This window comes from Notothenia coriiceps, unplaced genomic scaffold (genome assembly GCF_000735185.1).
Source record: "Notothenia coriiceps isolate Sejong01 unplaced genomic scaffold, NC01 NC01_scaffold00012147, whole genome shotgun sequence".
In the NCBI taxonomy this organism is placed as follows: Eukaryota; Metazoa; Chordata; class Actinopteri; order Perciformes; family Nototheniidae; genus Notothenia; species Notothenia coriiceps.
The window spans coordinates 236,490-252,703 of record NW_011344848.1 but is presented as its reverse complement, the minus strand read 5'-3'; the positions used below and the strand labels follow the sequence as shown (position 1 = coordinate 252,703).

At 39.7% G+C, this 16,214-nt stretch overlaps 2 protein-coding genes and 1 long non-coding RNA gene across 3 annotated transcripts; all 3 read right to left on the bottom strand.

The window, feature by feature from the left end:
* Nucleotides 1-3,437: 3,437 nt before the first annotated feature.
* On the bottom strand, nt 3,438-6,813 carry LOC104947218 (collagen alpha-3(IX) chain). The gene is made up of 6 exons (XM_010773194.1): nt 6,769-6,813; nt 6,318-6,464; nt 5,721-5,897; nt 5,005-5,095; nt 3,931-4,008; nt 3,438-3,643 (listed from the first exon to the last, which is right to left on the bottom strand). Exons 1-6 carry the CDS (start codon nt 6,811-6,813, stop codon nt 3,438-3,440), a joined length of 744 nt encoding a protein of 247 aa, XP_010771496.1.
* A 946-nt stretch (nt 6,814-7,759) lies between these two features.
* LOC104947217 (collagen alpha-3(IX) chain-like) lies at nt 7,760-9,308 on the bottom strand. The gene is made up of 9 exons (XM_010773192.1): nt 9,240-9,308; nt 9,035-9,088; nt 8,901-8,954; nt 8,766-8,819; nt 8,338-8,391; nt 8,200-8,244; nt 8,061-8,114; nt 7,924-7,977; nt 7,760-7,837 (listed from the first exon to the last, which is right to left on the bottom strand). Exons 1-9 carry the CDS (start codon nt 9,306-9,308, stop codon nt 7,760-7,762), a joined length of 516 nt encoding a protein of 171 aa, XP_010771494.1.
* Nucleotides 9,309-9,375: 67 nt separating this feature from the next.
* LOC104947210 (uncharacterized) lies at nt 9,376-12,433 on the bottom strand. Its single transcript, XR_798535.1, has 4 exons — nt 12,349-12,433; nt 12,216-12,269; nt 9,528-9,581; nt 9,376-9,430 (listed from the first exon to the last, which is right to left on the bottom strand). It is a non-coding gene; the product is annotated as an uncharacterized lncRNA (long non-coding RNA).
* Between the last annotated feature and the right edge of the window lie 3,781 nt (nt 12,434-16,214).

The window sequence follows — 16,214 nt, the reverse complement described above, 5'->3', positions numbered from 1 at the left end:
TGCAAAAAAAAAGTGAATACTCACGTTAAAGATAGATCATCTTCTCGTGCTGAGCGGTGCAGTTTTTCTGATGTCGGCCTTGTTGACCCTGAGCCTCAGCACACTCTGCTGGATCACACAGGAAAATACTGTGATGCTGTTTGGAGCCGGGGAGTGGCCGATCTGCTGGTGAGAGTAGACTTTCCAATGCTGACTAATCTTCTGTTTCTACGTACTGTTCTCTGGTTTGTGACCAACATGAAGGAAATCCCCGGGCAGAAAAACCGTTGTGCTTATTTTCCTCCCAAGAAGCCACTTCAAAAGTCTTCTGAGGTCTTCACAATGATCAATATGATTGTGGACGGTGGTCATATCTGTACATGTGACAATGGTTACATTTAGCTTTGAGCTCAAGTTTAAATAATACATATGTTTGGCTGGATTAGGCCCTTTGCATTAGAACAGGACATATTGTAATAATTGACGTACTCTGAATTGCACCTAAACAAAATGGCAGCATATCTTATGTAATTAAAAAAAGAATTGCCAAAGTATCATTTCAACAGTTTATGCCAGTAAAGTCAATCTGAAACTTGCATATTTAGAACTTTCCATGAATTAAGTAATTACATTTCGTGTTGGGGTGCGAGTTAATCAAAACAAAAAAAGCCATAATCATCTTGCGCAATCATATCCTAATAAAGGCCGTGACCTCAATGTAGTTTCAATTTACACAAAATCATGACAAGCACAAATGTGGCCTCAAAAATGTTCCCTCTTTTTGTGCTGTCCCTTCTGGACTTTGTGATCTAGTGGCAACGTACAGCAGTGCTCCCCAATGTTTTTTTACCTTACTAGAAGGCATACTCACACATACAGAATCAGCGACCTCGTAGGTATATCTTTTGACCTTGGGTTCCCGACCCCACATGCTTTTTTATGTGAGAAGTGTATATGCAATTGATGTAAAATGTGCACATTTATAGGGTTGTTTCACATGGTACAAATCTGTACAAACATGCTGACCCCTGTTCAGAGAAATGTTGTTAAAGAGCTTTAAATGTTGCCAGGATTCCACAAAACTGAGGACTCCTTTTACAACTTCTTTTGGATAACAAATTTGCCTTCGGGCCACCGTGTGGAAAGATCCTTAGTTAAAAGCCTTTTCTATTTGGCGATTCACATTATTGACTGCTCCCATTATATGCCCCCACAGCCTCATACAAAAGGAATAAAGGCCATTCAACAGATCTTTGCTCTGCATTGTTATCTTATTTCCACATAATCATGACAAACCATTTTCCAATCCCCAGAATGTTTAACATTTATAAACCAAAAGATACATCCTTTTGGATGTCTTTTACAAAGCTGAACAGAGTAAAGTACTTGAAATAAATACTAATAGTATGAATACATGGGAATATGTTAAGTCAATTTAAAGGAATACAATTTACCAAATAAAAAGTTAATGTTGTCCAGCCCCCGAGCAGCATCTCATTTTGCCAACATGTTAAAAGACGTGGTAGCAGGAGGATATTTAATGAAAACTGCATTTGGCCTAACAACACAAGTGCTCTGGCTTTGCTCACTCTCACTTCTACATAACACAATAACACATTTTGCTTATGACTTACATTAACTAACATATGCAGTGTGTGGCAGTTGGTCAACATTCTTTCAAATCTGCCTGTGGACAGCATAAAACGTATCTCTCTAATAACCTCTGTTTCAGTGCCATCACTTTGAAGCTCAATGGTCCTGGGTTGTTTTAATCAGCTCACATGCATTAAGCCGCATTTATCTTGATCACTTGCACGGTTTGCCACAGAGATAAATAGTGAGCCTGCAGTCTGAAGCAAGTGGTTGAGCCCAGAGAGAAAAATCAGAGGATAACCGTGGATTAGTAATAGTTTCCATGACAGAGCAGCATGGCACACATGATGCTGCCGTCGCCGAGGGGATCAGGGATGACGATCTATGGTCGCTGGGCCTTCAGAGGAAGAGCATGGGAGCCAGGAAAGACACTGAGTCACACGCAGAGTTTCACTTTTACATATAATTCTTCATCAGATTAAAGCTGTGGAAAAAACACACAAATCTTTTGTCACCCAGGATACATTGATCACAAAGTAGGGAAGTGGGGGGGTGGTCCATTACAATGCTGATACAGAAAGACTTAACTCAAGCCGTTAAGAGTTCCTCTTGACCTGCAGGTTATTCAGCTGGAAACTGCGCACAGGCCAGGAGTCACACCATCTCTGTGTTGCTGTGAAGCATCAGCGCTTCAACAGTATGTGCTGAGCGACCATGAGGGAAACTTCACTGTTTGTTCTCCTCGCATCGTCTTTCAACCGAGAAGGCACACGTTATGGGTGATTAAATTATCTGTCAGCAGCTGAACTACATTTTGAATCCCTGAATTAAGTTTGAAACTACTCATATTGTAACCAGAAATCATTACAGGGAGCATTTACTAAAGTGCATTTGTGGAAACGCTGAACAAATTCTAGCTTTGTGAAATACAAAAAGATATTCCCAGCATTGCATCCTTAAAGTCAAAATTACGGGATCTTGGCCCAAAATTGGCGTAAAGGGGTATACTTGCAGTCCCACGTAAGAAAACCATAAAATAATCTTGATAATATCTTCCAAGATGGACCTACATTTAATAAAATTAAAGTTGCTTATTTCGTGTTCGTACATTTTCCAAGACCGCGCAAACTGATGGCTTTTATTCTGATCAACTAAAAATGTACTGACATTCTTTTAGCAATTATATCGTACTGAATGGATACAACAACATTTTTCAGTGTTTTAAATTAATTCCAAAAGCAATGACTGTGAATGTTATTTTTTGGCAAGTATGCACTGATGTCTGTTTTGCATGTTTATCCAAAATGACGATTACTTTATAGAAACAGCATGTGCACTTTGTTACATCCAAATGATGTTGTTAACTTTACGATTAATATCTGTTTAATACATTAGAATGTCATTAGACATTATGGGGAAAATAAACACTGAGCTGCACTTTCCTCCAAAGTGTTGTTGTTGTTTTGCTCTAGTATTTACACTAGCTCTCATTTCTTGGGAAATAAACACAATAAGTCTCTCACACAATTGGTTAAAAAACTTCAGTCTCATTTTTGGATTTTTATTATAAAGAACAGATGTTTAAAGACAACTCAGACTTGTGAAATAAATTTAAATAAAACTATCAATGAAGACGGCCTTTTTATACAAATATTTAATAATATAATAATTTGTTACCACTCTCCTTGTGTTGTCCCTTGTAGTAACCTTGTAGATCAAACTGCTCCCAGAAGTTCAGTTTCAGTTTGGGATTCATATTTACATGAACATTTCAATAGTTTTGAACAAATATTAACAAAAACAATCTAGCATTTTCCCTTCTATAAGATCAATGTTCTCATTATCCACATAGCATCTTTTTCTCTCTACTGGCGATTCCTCAGCCTCCGCGCCGCAGGTCGAGGTGTCTCTCTGTTGGAGTTAGACTCAGCAGCACACCCAGAGGTGAGACAAGCTCCTGGAGCTCCTCTGAGACCTGCGTGGCCCCTGAGGCCCGGCCGGCCCCCGTGGCCCCTCTCCCCCTGCTGTCCTGGCTGCCCGTTAAAGGCTCTGCCGGTACGTCCACGCTGACCTGTATTCGAGGAGAAATTGCTGTTTAGTCTTCAAGGCCTCTCTGTCTACTCACTAAGCTGACTAAGACTATTTCACAGGCAAGAGAGCATTTACACAGATATTTTTTTCTTTTTTGGCAAATATCACACCTCTCTTACAGTAACATATCTCCTCTACCCTTTCCTGGGATTCAAAGCACTGACTCAGCTGAATATAGTTTGTAAAACTAGGCACAGGCCCAGATGTGAACATCTATTAAATTCTCATCTTAACCGAACATTATTAAGTACTGGAAGAGTCATTTACCCTTTGGTCCCTGGTCTCCAAAGTATCCGGGCAGGCCGTAACCCTTGGGTCCTTTATCACCTTGCTCTCCTCTGTCACCTGCAAGCCAGACACACACACACACAATCACACACACACATTGGTCTAGACAGCAGACGGGTCGAAATGCCATTCTTGTAGGACGGAGCGCCACTCAAATACACAGCATACATGTTGATTAAAGACCTTATGTGTTACTGAGATCATTGTTAAATAAACATTCAAACACCTTACATCGGATTGGCAAGTGAATGTGGTACGAGTGTGACATCATGCTCAGGCCTCTAACTCTGAATTAGAGCTGAGCATGTGCAGGTTAGTCGAGACTAGTTTTACACTATTTAATTGGCACAGTGCGGTCCATGATGAAAGGTAGCAAGTTTTTTCCAGTGGTGGAAAAAGTAAAAAGAAGCACATTTAGTCATTACTGTACTAACATGCAATTTTAAAAAGGCCTTGAATTAAATGTCCTTGACAAGCACTCTACTTTACTGCATTTCAGAGGGAAATATTGAACTTTGTTATTGCTACACTACAAGTATTTACAAATGCCTGACTTTTACTGACTGTAACCTGCATCACTCAATAAGTGATGGGACAAAATACGAATTTGTACATATATAAATGTATTAACAATAGATCAATAGACTTCATAAAGACAAACCCACCGATAATTATTCTCTGCAGCTTTTAACTCACTCGTTTGCTCCACTGCAACTGGCTGGTGGACATAGAGTTGAATTTGCTTAATAGTAAATAGTTAAAGTTGAAAAAGTTGAAAAACACTTATCAGGTTGCCAAAAAAACAACTCCAAATAAATAGTAATTTCAGTAACTGTCTGCATGATGTGAAATACACAACAGTTGCTCGATGAATAAGATGATATGTTTTATGTTACAGCTTGTTGTCTTGCCTCTTAGTGGTCCAAAAAATCAATTATTGTTGGCGTAAAGGATGTGAATTATTTTTCTTCTGCTAGATCTTGCTAACACTGGTGAATTATAGCTTTGGTGTTCAACATATTCATAAATAATGTTTGAAAACAATTTTCACACCTGTTTCTCCTTTTCGGCCAAGATCCCCGGCCTCTCCGTAGAATCCCGGCAGACCCAGTTCTCCGTCAACACCGTCATTACCAGGGTCACCCTGACAACGTCATAAATAGGAAAATACCCCATTAATCTTTTTATGTGTTTTCAGTGAACACCTTGCAATGTTTTCCTGAATCAAGGTTCCGCTACCTCTAACCAGCTAAAACATCAAGAGATCTATTTGAATGATTGAATAACACTTTGTTGGGAAAACCTTTTACAGTAGTGATAGATCACTGTTCCTTGTTTGGCGTTAAACGGCTTACAGGCCATAATGTAATAAAGTGAAATATTTAAAGTCACGGCCTCAAGAACATTTATCAGCCTGAGAGGCATTTTGATTAAAGAAGTTGTGGAACATGAATCGGTTCAACACTATTATAATGTGGAAAAGGCCTTCCAATCCAACGACAGCCTTGATACTCTCCAAAAACCATTCAACACAGACCAAGTGTCTAGTCTGTGACTCCTTATTTGTCCTCATGGAGACGTGGAAAATCGTTTTTGCCAAATACTTCAGCTTCGAAGTCCAATCCAGACCCTTGCTATGTGCATTTTATTCAGACAGGGTAGAACAAAACCAAACAATGTACAGAGAATGTACTGGGCTCCGGCGTAATGAGGGAGAAACACTAACAGCAATGACTTTGTGTCAATTTATGAACAATTGTAAAACTCACATTAGGTCCAGGGGGTCCTTCCTGTCCTGTGGGACCAGGGGCACCCATGGGGACGTCCCCATACAGAGGACAAACCGCAGCACACGTCCTCTTCACTGAGTTGGCAAAGGTGGACATCTGCACCAGGACCACTTTCTTACAAACCTCGATGACGTGTTGAGCTGAGAGGGTCGGGCCCTGTGTGAAGAATCATAATGATCACTGGAAGGGACCCAACTGGAGGACATGTAAGATGAGGAATATTACGGGACAGGCATGCTGAAGCAGTGACTGCCTCACAGAGGAAATGCAATGAAGAAATAAAGCCTATAATATTTCCTTAGGCTCATTATGGATTTATAGCCACACTTAATGAAACCCATGCTGCGAGTCACTTATTACTACAGGCTAATGTGAAACTCTTAAATGTGTTTTTGACACAAAATACTGTTTGTGTGCCAGTCTGTGTAACTGCTGCTGTTTCTGTGCCATCATTTAAAGATACATGGTTTGCCTAATATAGTACAGGCTCAAGAGTAGTACTACAATACTATAGCTCTGTAATGTGTGTGGTATCAGGAACAAAAAATCAGATTCAGAAGCTTGTAGTTTACTTACGGGTGGACCCCGGGGACCCTGGAAGCCATCAAGTCCTCCTTCACCTCGAACCCCCTTGACTCCGACAGGACCTGCACGTCCAGATGGGCCGGCGGGGCCGCGCTTCCCCCGTCCCCCCTGAAGACCCGGCCCCCCCCTGTCTCCAACCTATAGGCAGTGCATCCGTCAGCATGACAATGACAAATGAGTTCAGCAAACCTCTGACTTTTAAACTAGTTTGAAAAAATCCATTGAGTTGTACTGTTATTTGACGTATGTCTCTATTGTTTTTTTATCTGCACTATTTAACAAAGGTTTCAACTGATGGAATTCATGTTTTGGGACAATTTTAAACTAATAGTTATACACATAAATACATATTTTTAGGGTTTTGGTTATTCTTTGCCATTTTGTACATTCAAATCAAAACAATGTGTGCGCTAACATATATTAAATTATATCTGTCTGGGACCCTAATATCTAGGTAGCTTATCAGAGTGTCCCTTCTCATATACATTATGTCTTATGATTGTACTTGTCTTTGAACTTTTTGTGAACAGAAACTGAACTGAAGAGCATTGATCCAAACTTTCAAAAAATGCCACAAATAAAACTAGGTAAATAAGAGAGTTGATAGACTAAGTAGTTAATAGTTTTTAGACTTTTCAGTTTGCAAACAGAAACATTATATTTCTCAAAGAAGCTTGACAACGGAATCACAGCTCACCTTTCCTTTTGGGCCCTTAACTCCTTTCTCCGCCTAACAAAGAAGAAGAAACATTTATGTTCATTTTAATAGTCGCCAAAAAATGTGATGATGATGAGAGAGGATGAAACATTTGAGTCCGTACCTGTGCACCTTTTACTCCTTGGATTCCCTGGATTCCCGTGTTACCCTGAACAAAGCAAATGAAAAATAAGAAAAAGCTTGCAAATATTTGATGTATCAGAACTTCACAGGTGTTCACTGCATGACCAGATGGATAGTTAATACTTGGTCAAATATAGCATCTTTTAAATCCACACAGTAACGCTTTAAATCAGAAATTATTCAATTTAAATCAGAATACTCCAGTTTAAAACATCTACAGATAGGCATTAGATGGTGTTGTTAGCGTAATTTTTTGTATCGGTAATGGCTGATGGATGAAGATGTATTTACCTTGGATCCTTGTTTTCCAGACACACCAATGTGTCCCTGCAACGAGACAACATGGTTTAATGGCATGGAGGAAAATGAACTACTGTTTGGGAGATTTCAGAAAATTCTTGTGGAGCACTTACAACAGGTCCCGGTGGGCCGATAAATCCGGGTCTTCCTGGCTTCCCTGCAGAACCCTTGTAACCTCTTGGGCCCTCGAGAATAAAACATTCATTAAACCGACCTAAGGGACTGCTTTAGTCTTTGGTGTTTTCCTTTAGAATGGTAAACTACTTTACGTATAAGAAAATGTATTATGTGTTTATCTTCTGAAAAAACGACTTACAGTTCGGCCTTGGGGACCCATTTCTCCTGCAGGCCCAAGGGCACCTCTCTCTCCCTGTAAAAATCACAAATGAATGAACATGCCCAAAAAAAACAGAATTTAACATATCTTCAGACAAACAAACAAGATTGGCGAGTTACCTTTGTTCCAATGCGCCCAACTTTTCCACTCTGACCTTGTGGTCCTTGGTAAGCCTGTCAGGGATGAATGACATTACCACGAGAGCACTTCCAATTAACTTTATCATCAAGACATCATTTTTAGGAGAATATAATACCTCTATTCCTAAATCACCCTCTCTGCCTGGCAAGCCTGGGTCTCCAAGAATGCCCTAGTGAAACAATACGATTATTATAGAACAGACACATGATTTATGGAGGGTAGTTGAGCTCTCAGGTGTGTCAGCAGTAAATCACCTTCGGTCCGAGGGTGCCAGCTCTGCCCCCAGGACCAGTGACCCCCTAGTTTTCAGACAAAAAACATCCATTACATTTCAAAACAAAAACCGTACTGCTGTAAATGGACACATTGTCTTTGTTTAATGTAATACATACAGGCTTCCCCTTCTGTCCAGCAGTTCCCCTCTCTCCAGGATCTCCCAGAATGCCCTGTCAAACCATCAGCATAAGTAATACATTATAATATATGCAACGCATTTCTGTCAGCTATAAACACGGTGAACCATGGAGCCTTCTTTCATATACAATAGAGTAGGTTAGCATTGTGTTTGAGTCTCTTTATTCAGTGAATCACCAGTTTATGTTGATACATTTCATGTTCTCAGCCAAAATCCTACCACATGTACTAATGTTGTTTATGGAGACGGCACATAAGCCAAAAACAGAGTTTGATTCCAGAGTTAAACCACATTAAAACAGATTTTCTTGCTCTCAGTGCTTCACATGGGAGTTTTGAAGGTAGTGGACAAGAATTAAGAGCTCGTTATGGACTTTGGGACAGGGGATCCCACACAACAACCCACCTGCTTTCCTCTGGGTCCAGCACGGCCTAACACACCAGTCTTCCCTCTTTCTCCCTGAAAAATAAATACATATTGGGATTAAATCACAATGTTTAGATTAAAAACAAGAAAGTGAAAGGAAGGAAATAAAAATACCTTTACTCCTTGAAACCCGGGAATGCCTTCATATCCTATCCCGCCTTTAGCACCCTTTAAGGAGGCCAAAGTGTTAGAGATAAAATAATTCAATTATAATAGGGCTTACCACTGTGTATGAAGGGTTAACTCACAACTTCTCCCAGTTTTCCAGTCTCTCCGAGACCTCCAGGTGGTCCACGCACTCCCTTTAATTAGTCACAATAATGACATTAACAGTTGTCTATAAAGTTGTAACATTGGACAGCAAACTGCAAATAAATCTAATAAAAAGTCTGTAACCTCATTAGCTGCCTAATTAGACATTTAATTCAAGCTTAAACCCAGCTAGGAGTTTACCTTGAAACCCCCTGCCCCTTGTAATCCTGTCAGCCCTTTAGGTCCTCTGTCTCCCTGTAAACACAACATGTCATTAATACACCATTTGTATCATTTGAGGAGTTAATACCATAATAAACCTCAGTGTGATAAATTACCACTTGGCCCCAGAGTCCTCTCATTCCATTTTCCCCTTTGATTCCTTCTTCACCCTGAGGAAACGTGTGAGGTTTCATTAAAGCGTTTTATAACAAGCCAAGCCAAACCAAAGTGTAACCCTGATAGGGGGATATTAAAGTCAGATCTCACCTTTAGGCCTGTGTCGCCAATGTTACCATAATCTCCTGTGTTCCCCCGGATCCCCTGCAAAACAAGTTTGAGTCAATCAAAAGCCTGAGAAAATACAGCATAAAATACACATTTTGGCGGCTGTTTCAAGAGAGAAAGGAAATAATGACTTGTGGGAGATTCAACTTTGGACTCATCAGACAGAAAAACAGTTTAGACATGACAGTTAAACTCTCGGAAATTAGCTTTGATCTGTATGCAGACATTGTTGCTAGACAGACAGTGACCAAATTGAGCAAAGCTTTCATGTGTGATGCTTGTATACTTTAGCATGAAGACTGGAAGCAGGGGGAATGGTTTATCTGGTTCAGTTAAAAGTAAACTAAATCTGCCTACCAGCACCTAAAGCTCACAAATCAACATGCAACACGCCAGACGTCTAACATTAAAACAAATATTTAAAGGTGACAAGACTGCAGGAAGTCATTGTGCCTGGGCAAGAAACAGTAATGCCTGTAAAACAAAACCACAATAAACAAAGGGAGTTATAAAAGTGTTCATTTGTATGCTTTAAAGCCATTGTCTTGTTTCTGGCTTTGGACAGGGGCCTTTCCCTTGTTTCCGGTATTTCTACTAACCTAAGCAGACCAGCTTTTGTCTGTAGTTTTATATTTAACAGACAGTTATGAGAGGGTTATCAATATTCAAAAAAACAAATTGCTCAAAGTATTAATTGAATTATTTAGCTACAGCCAGGCAACATTAAGCTCAGTGCAACACGGTCAACTCCAGATCCTATGTTGATATCAAGGGCTCATTCTAAGCTAACGAAACCGCAAGGATTCTTAGTTTCAGACCATAAGATAGGCTACTGATGACAACATGATTTATCATGATTTTATTTATTCTATTTATTTCAATAAATCCACCTACATCCTACACTCCGGACCTTTATTTACATGTTGTGTTTGTTTTATTTGTACCAAACCAGAGTGAACATGGCTAGCTAGCTGTCTATCTCTGCTAAGCTTACTATCTCCTGGCTGTAGCATAGAGTTGTATCAATCATCTTACTTTGTGAAAAAAAAAAAAAAAAAACCTCTTAAAAAACTATTCCTATAACGTGAACTGTAGTAAGGAAGTGAATATTAATGGCAATACAGAAAAGCATGTTCAGCAGGATCTAGGAAACATGAGTCATAAATACAACAAAATGGACCAGAATGGTTTGGACAGATGCTGACTTCCTTAGTAGTAGAAGAAAACATGTTTTCCATTTGGCTGTATTTCACTGAGTCAACAAACAGATCAAAAAAGCTCCAGGATGCCTTTGTGTTGTCAGTTTATTTGCCCACCTCACCAGCCCAGTCAGCTGGGCAAAGGGTAACCTCAGGCATGGCCGACAGTAAGGCGAGAGGCATGACCGTGAACTTTACAACGTTTCGAAGGCGTTATAGCTCGGACAAGCAAAGGACCACCCAACACCTAAGATGGACAGTTTTTGAAATCCGTGCCAGGAAATGCCCTCCTTGAATGCCAGCAGGGGAGGAGATAAACATGTTGGGGCTCTGTGATTCACAAGCTGGCAGGAGGTCAAAACTCTAACGAGTTACAGAAGACAGATGTTTACTCCCAGATGAGCTACAGCTGCAACTCAGGACACGAATGTGTAGCCTAGCATGTACAGAGCTCTGGAAATGTGCTTTGAATGTGCGTGGGTCTGGAGGCGTGCATGTGCTCAGGCAGCATGGGGGATATCTTTGAGTGCAACGGACATGTTAAATGCCAAACGATCACACACATATAAAAAATAATCCACCTTCTTTAAACACATGTTCTCTATACTGTTAAAAAGACTCTCAGATCTGTTTCAACACAACACTGACCGCTAAGCATGAAAGAGATTAACAAGTCATAAATCTTAAGTGGAAATAATCACGTCTGCGGCTCCCTGAAGTTTACAAATGTGAGTGTATTTGTTCATTCATCGATGCATGTGTAACTGCAGGAGAAAACCATCTTCATTATCATTTTCTTAAACATCTCTTCCCTTTCACAATTTGGTCTTCCTGTGGGGAATTAATTTGCCTTATCCAGACAAATTTCACCCAACAGTAAAGCCTACTGATGGTGCTCATTACCAACACTTGGAGGGTTGGGTTATTGCTCAACTGCTTGGTTTTACTTTGTGTGGGATTCATTACATTTAGCTGTGTTTTTCTTTTCAAATGGAAAAGCAAAACCATTAGAAATCCTGTGATCTCAGGCCAGTTTGAGTTAAATCCTATATACTAAACAGCCAGGGCCTGTGTTTTAAGATGCAAATAGCTATTTCAGAACGGCAAAAACAAATGTATTGTTACATCCGTATTGGTTAGTGTTTATATTGGCTTCCTCCTGAACCTTCTGCAAAGCAGACATTAGTTTTAAAACTATGAAAGCTTCTATGTTTACTATCGCTAAGCGCTTCTGCTTCCAGATCTGTTTCCATCCTGTCCTGTCTCAGTTCCATTGCCATTTTCCACAGATTCGCTGCTGTCTCAAGAATAAAAGTTTTACAATGTCACCCTCCCACAATTTATTTTAACTCTTCATTGTACAGCAAGAGGAAGTGGGTGCTAAAGATTCTACTGAGTAAACATCATTTATCCAGTGTTACACCGGGGTTGATATTTGATCCACTGAGAGACATATTGTAAATGTATTTACCCAGTTTCCTTGTCTTCCTTGGTCTCCGACTTTTCCTAGAAGACCTATGTGACCCTGTAAAAGAATACAAAAAATATGTCAACAAAGATTGAACTTGTCCTATCAGTAAATCTCACTGTAAAGGCACATTAACCTTTGGCCCTGGAGATCCCTGGATGCCGGGTTGTCCGTGCATACATTTGCAAGACGCTCTTCCAGCTGTTAGGCCAATCTCTGCGTAACCCCCACACTGCCATGGACGGAAAGGCGAGAAAACTGTATTCAAACCACAAAGACTTCGCCAACTGACTGAAGGAAACCATGTCGAATGAGAGTAGACCTACCACACTGGAGAGCTCGCAGCAGCCTTCTGAATAAGCCTTCTCTGGGTCACATGACACCTCCATTTGCTGGAGATCCACCTGGAAAGAGAAAGGGATCATATGGTAAGTTGTTAAGTTTTTGAAATATTACTTTAGATGTATATATAAATCCAAACCGTGAACGTACAGAGACAGAGCGATCTCCTGCTGCGCGCTTCACGATGGAAGTGTATCCTTGATGGATTACTGGCCTCGGCTCATCGATGGACTCCACGCTGACCTCTTCGCAGTCCATCAGTAGCTTCACCCGACTGCCCTTCACACTCAGCGCCAACTTGTGCCACTCACCATCAAAAATCTTCTCCACACCACTGAACGTCCTCAGCATCTGGCTCCCATGGAGGCTGGTGTAGAAGAAGTCTAAAGAGCGCGTGTCCCCCTGGAAACGCAGGCCGACTTGCTCTCGTCCCTCGGGGTCGCTGACCTGCCACAGGTCCCAGGACTTCTTGGCCGTGTCCTTGGTCACCTTAAATGTTGCAATGACCGAGTAGTCGGAGGGAAGTCCATCTGGATACACATCGCTGTGGGAAGAGAGTGTGGTTTACAAAGCTGGGTACCATTAGAGAGAGGCAGCATTTAGGGGCAAAACACCAATTTAGGGCTTTTGTAGGGACATATGGGTTTTATTTAATAAGAACATGAATAAGTAGAAACAGAGCTTCTTGGATTTCAAATTCCACTTTAGCATGTGACACATTTCTTTGTAACTTTTTTTGAATAATGGACTATTTAGCAAACTGAAATTCTTTCTTTCTTTCGAGTAAAGCATATGTTCAATTAACCCAAGGGTAAAACATCAGGATCTAAAGGCAATGCTGAACTCCTTGTCAGGGTGTGAGAAAAAGAAGGTCTACGCCCATGCTAGCAGCTATCTCAGGCACAGCAGTTCTTTGAGCTAAATAACTCTCATCATTCAAGCTCACAACACAATATTAATGTGTTGAAATGTAGCTCTAAAGAGTAACTGAGAACCATAGTCAAATATAGTATTTTGTTCCACATTTGCACATTGATGGCTGTGCTTTGTTGTACGTCTGCACAAAGCAGTGATGTCTCCAAGATACTGACACACACTTGAGTACACTTACATCACCTCGCTATTATCCCTGTAGCCAGTTGAAACGCTAAACTACAGAAGATCATCAAAAGTTAAGTTGATTAAAATCAATTATTAAAATAGTTTGCAATACATAAAATCATCAATTAGTTGGTCCTATGTGATGATAGACTGCAGGCATAGTGGCAACGTCTCTTGAGGTGAGGGCAGTCAGCTAGCCAATGTGCCATGTGTAGCTAACGTGATGTTTTACAGGCAACCACTAATGCTTTTAGCTCAAATTAGATTAAAGAGAAACTGTAGGTTTACTATCAGAGAAAGTCTAAATGTATATAGTTTATTTCTGCTTTACAACAGAAACGTGAGGAAAATTCTGACCATAGTATTTATATATATATATATACGTTTTTATCAGCTTTATTCTCAGTGCATACAATAGATGCATCCGGGTGTCCATATTAAGTTTCAAGTTTCTACATTGTATAAGAAGAAAAGGAGTATGTTCATTTATTTAATAGAATGCTAGAAATACTACAATTATAATGACCAACATAGTTGTTATTTCGAGCCCCTGTGTTAAGTGACTTTGCATTTTCCAGATTAATTGAAATGAACTGCGCTCAGGCTGTGGGGGATTGTACCTTATAGTCCTCCGTAGGTGGATGGCAGGGTTGACACGGTAGGCCGTAGCCTCAGGTTGAGATCCGTCCACTATCTTCACTCCACTCGACTCGGGAACACGAAACTCCTCCAGCAGATCAAAACCTCACAGCACAAACAGCAGGCTTAGTTTGACATCAAAGGGATTCAGCATCAAAGGTGCTGGACTGCTTCCTAAATATACGTCAGTGCTGATATCACGGATTGTTTCAATAGTTGCATTACTCAATGTCATTAATAATGCCATCTCTTCACAGCCCCAATGAGGTCATTTATGAAACCCATTAACAGCTGTTTATTTCTTACATGTGTGGGTTTGGCTACTGAATTCTAAACACTTAGTGCTGCAGTTTGAATGAGATCACCAAAGCTGGGATGTTTCCTGTGAAGTCAAAACTATTAGGTAAAGTGATCTGATTACAAATGTCATGGCTCATGAAGAAACTAACTCTAGAAAGAAAAATGGATACCTGCTCCTTTAGAGCATGTACAAAAGGAATCCGTACCTAAAATGGGCAGACTTGTCAAGGTATTCTAGTGTGAGTATTTGAGAGACTAATTATAACGTTTAGGTGTTACGTTTTGTTCTAAAACTGTGTAATTCTAATGCATTTCAGTCATTAGACCATCAAAACCTATCAAAGTCCACTTAAAATTGATAACAGATTACATTAAAAAGGAATAACTACTATTATTATTGCTTAGTGCGGCTTATACTATTTCTGACTGTTCTATCTCAGGGTATGACCTCTCAGGTAAAACAAAGAGCCTGTGTTTACTAATTTATTTATGGTGAAAGTGAGACTCGGATGAGACAGTGAGCTTCAAAGGTTCATGTACACAGCTTAACCCAGGATGACCCTCAGTATGTCACATAAGGAAATACAATACTGGGCAGATTGCTGTGAAGGCAAACAATGGACCATGAACTGACAAACACTGACATCTGCTGGTCATGGTACATACAGTGTTAAATCTTGAAAACTAAAGTCGCTCAACAGAAAATGTACGTGATTTATGCGATTCATGTTTTTTTATGATACATGTTGTAACATAAATTATACATGTCTGAGATTGTAAATCTCTACGACAGGAAAAATGAAACAGCATATCCATTATAACAAATGTTTCCATATGAAACTAGCATATTATGTGAGTGATTTGCCAGTGTTTGTGTTATTTTGTTGGAAATATCAAATAGGTAAGAAGAATATATAAAACTTACTTGGGAGCTTTTGACATTGGGTCAGTCCCAAGAAGGCAGAGAGTGCTGCAAACACCAGCATTCCTTTGTAGGCTGGCATTCTGTCTTTTATAAAGTCAGGGGCTATAAGTGCCTGCAGTACAGCAATAAAATGAATCAATTACCAAATGAAAATAGGCTGTTAAATACAAGACAGGAATTCAAACTTTTTAACCTTTATATTTCAAGGCATACATGTTAAATATTAAGAAATAGTAAATAAAATAAAACTTAAATGTCTCTACCAAACCCCCTATCACATCAAAACTGTTTTATTTGTCCTTTTCGTCATCTTAAATATTTGTTTAAAATGTCTTTGACAGCTTAGGTTTTATGGTCATTTAATTATAAGACTATCTGTGTAAAAAAGTTCTACTGAATAACATTCTTTAGTTTCACCACATTAGAGAAAAACATTATTGCCAGATAACAGACATCTGGATAATACTATATAGATATTCTTAAGATTTCTAACTTAACATTATATGAAACCCTAATTAACATCAAAAACGATTTGAAAAAAAACAGTTTAAGAGAAGGATGCATTACTCACATATTCCTGGAAAAAAATGTCCCAGGGCTCTTGCAGATGGGTCTATTCCAGCTTCTGGTGTGAGGATGTATCCCACTCTAAAGATCCATCCCGGCCCTGTGTGTGGTTGAACAGGAGGACCATT

Excerpts from the sequence above, each read along its gene's own strand:
- LOC104947218 (XM_010773194.1), bottom strand. The coding sequence starts at position 6,813 with ATGTATATGAGAAGGGACACTCTGATAAGCTACCTAGATATTAGG. Across the intron at positions 5,898-6,317 it reads AGGGTCCCCGGGGTCCACCC|GGCCCGACCCTCTCAGCTCA; the intron begins GTAAGTAAACTA and ends TTCTTCACACAG. Across the intron at positions 5,096-5,720 it reads AAGGACCCCCTGGACCTAAT|GGTGACCCTGGTAATGACGG; the intron begins GTGAGTTTTACA and ends TGACGTTGTCAG.
- LOC104947217 (XM_010773192.1), bottom strand. The coding sequence starts at position 9,308 with ATGTTGTGTTTACAGGGAGACAGAGGACCTAAAGGGCTGACAGGATTA. Across the intron at positions 9,089-9,239 it reads AAGGGGCAGGGGGTTTCAAG|GGAGTGCGTGGACCACCTGG; the intron begins GTAAACTCCTAG and ends GACTAATTAAAG. Across the intron at positions 7,838-7,923 it reads TTGGGCGCATTGGAACAAAG|GGAGAGAGAGGTGCCCTTGG; the intron begins GTAACTCGCCAA and ends TGATTTTTACAG.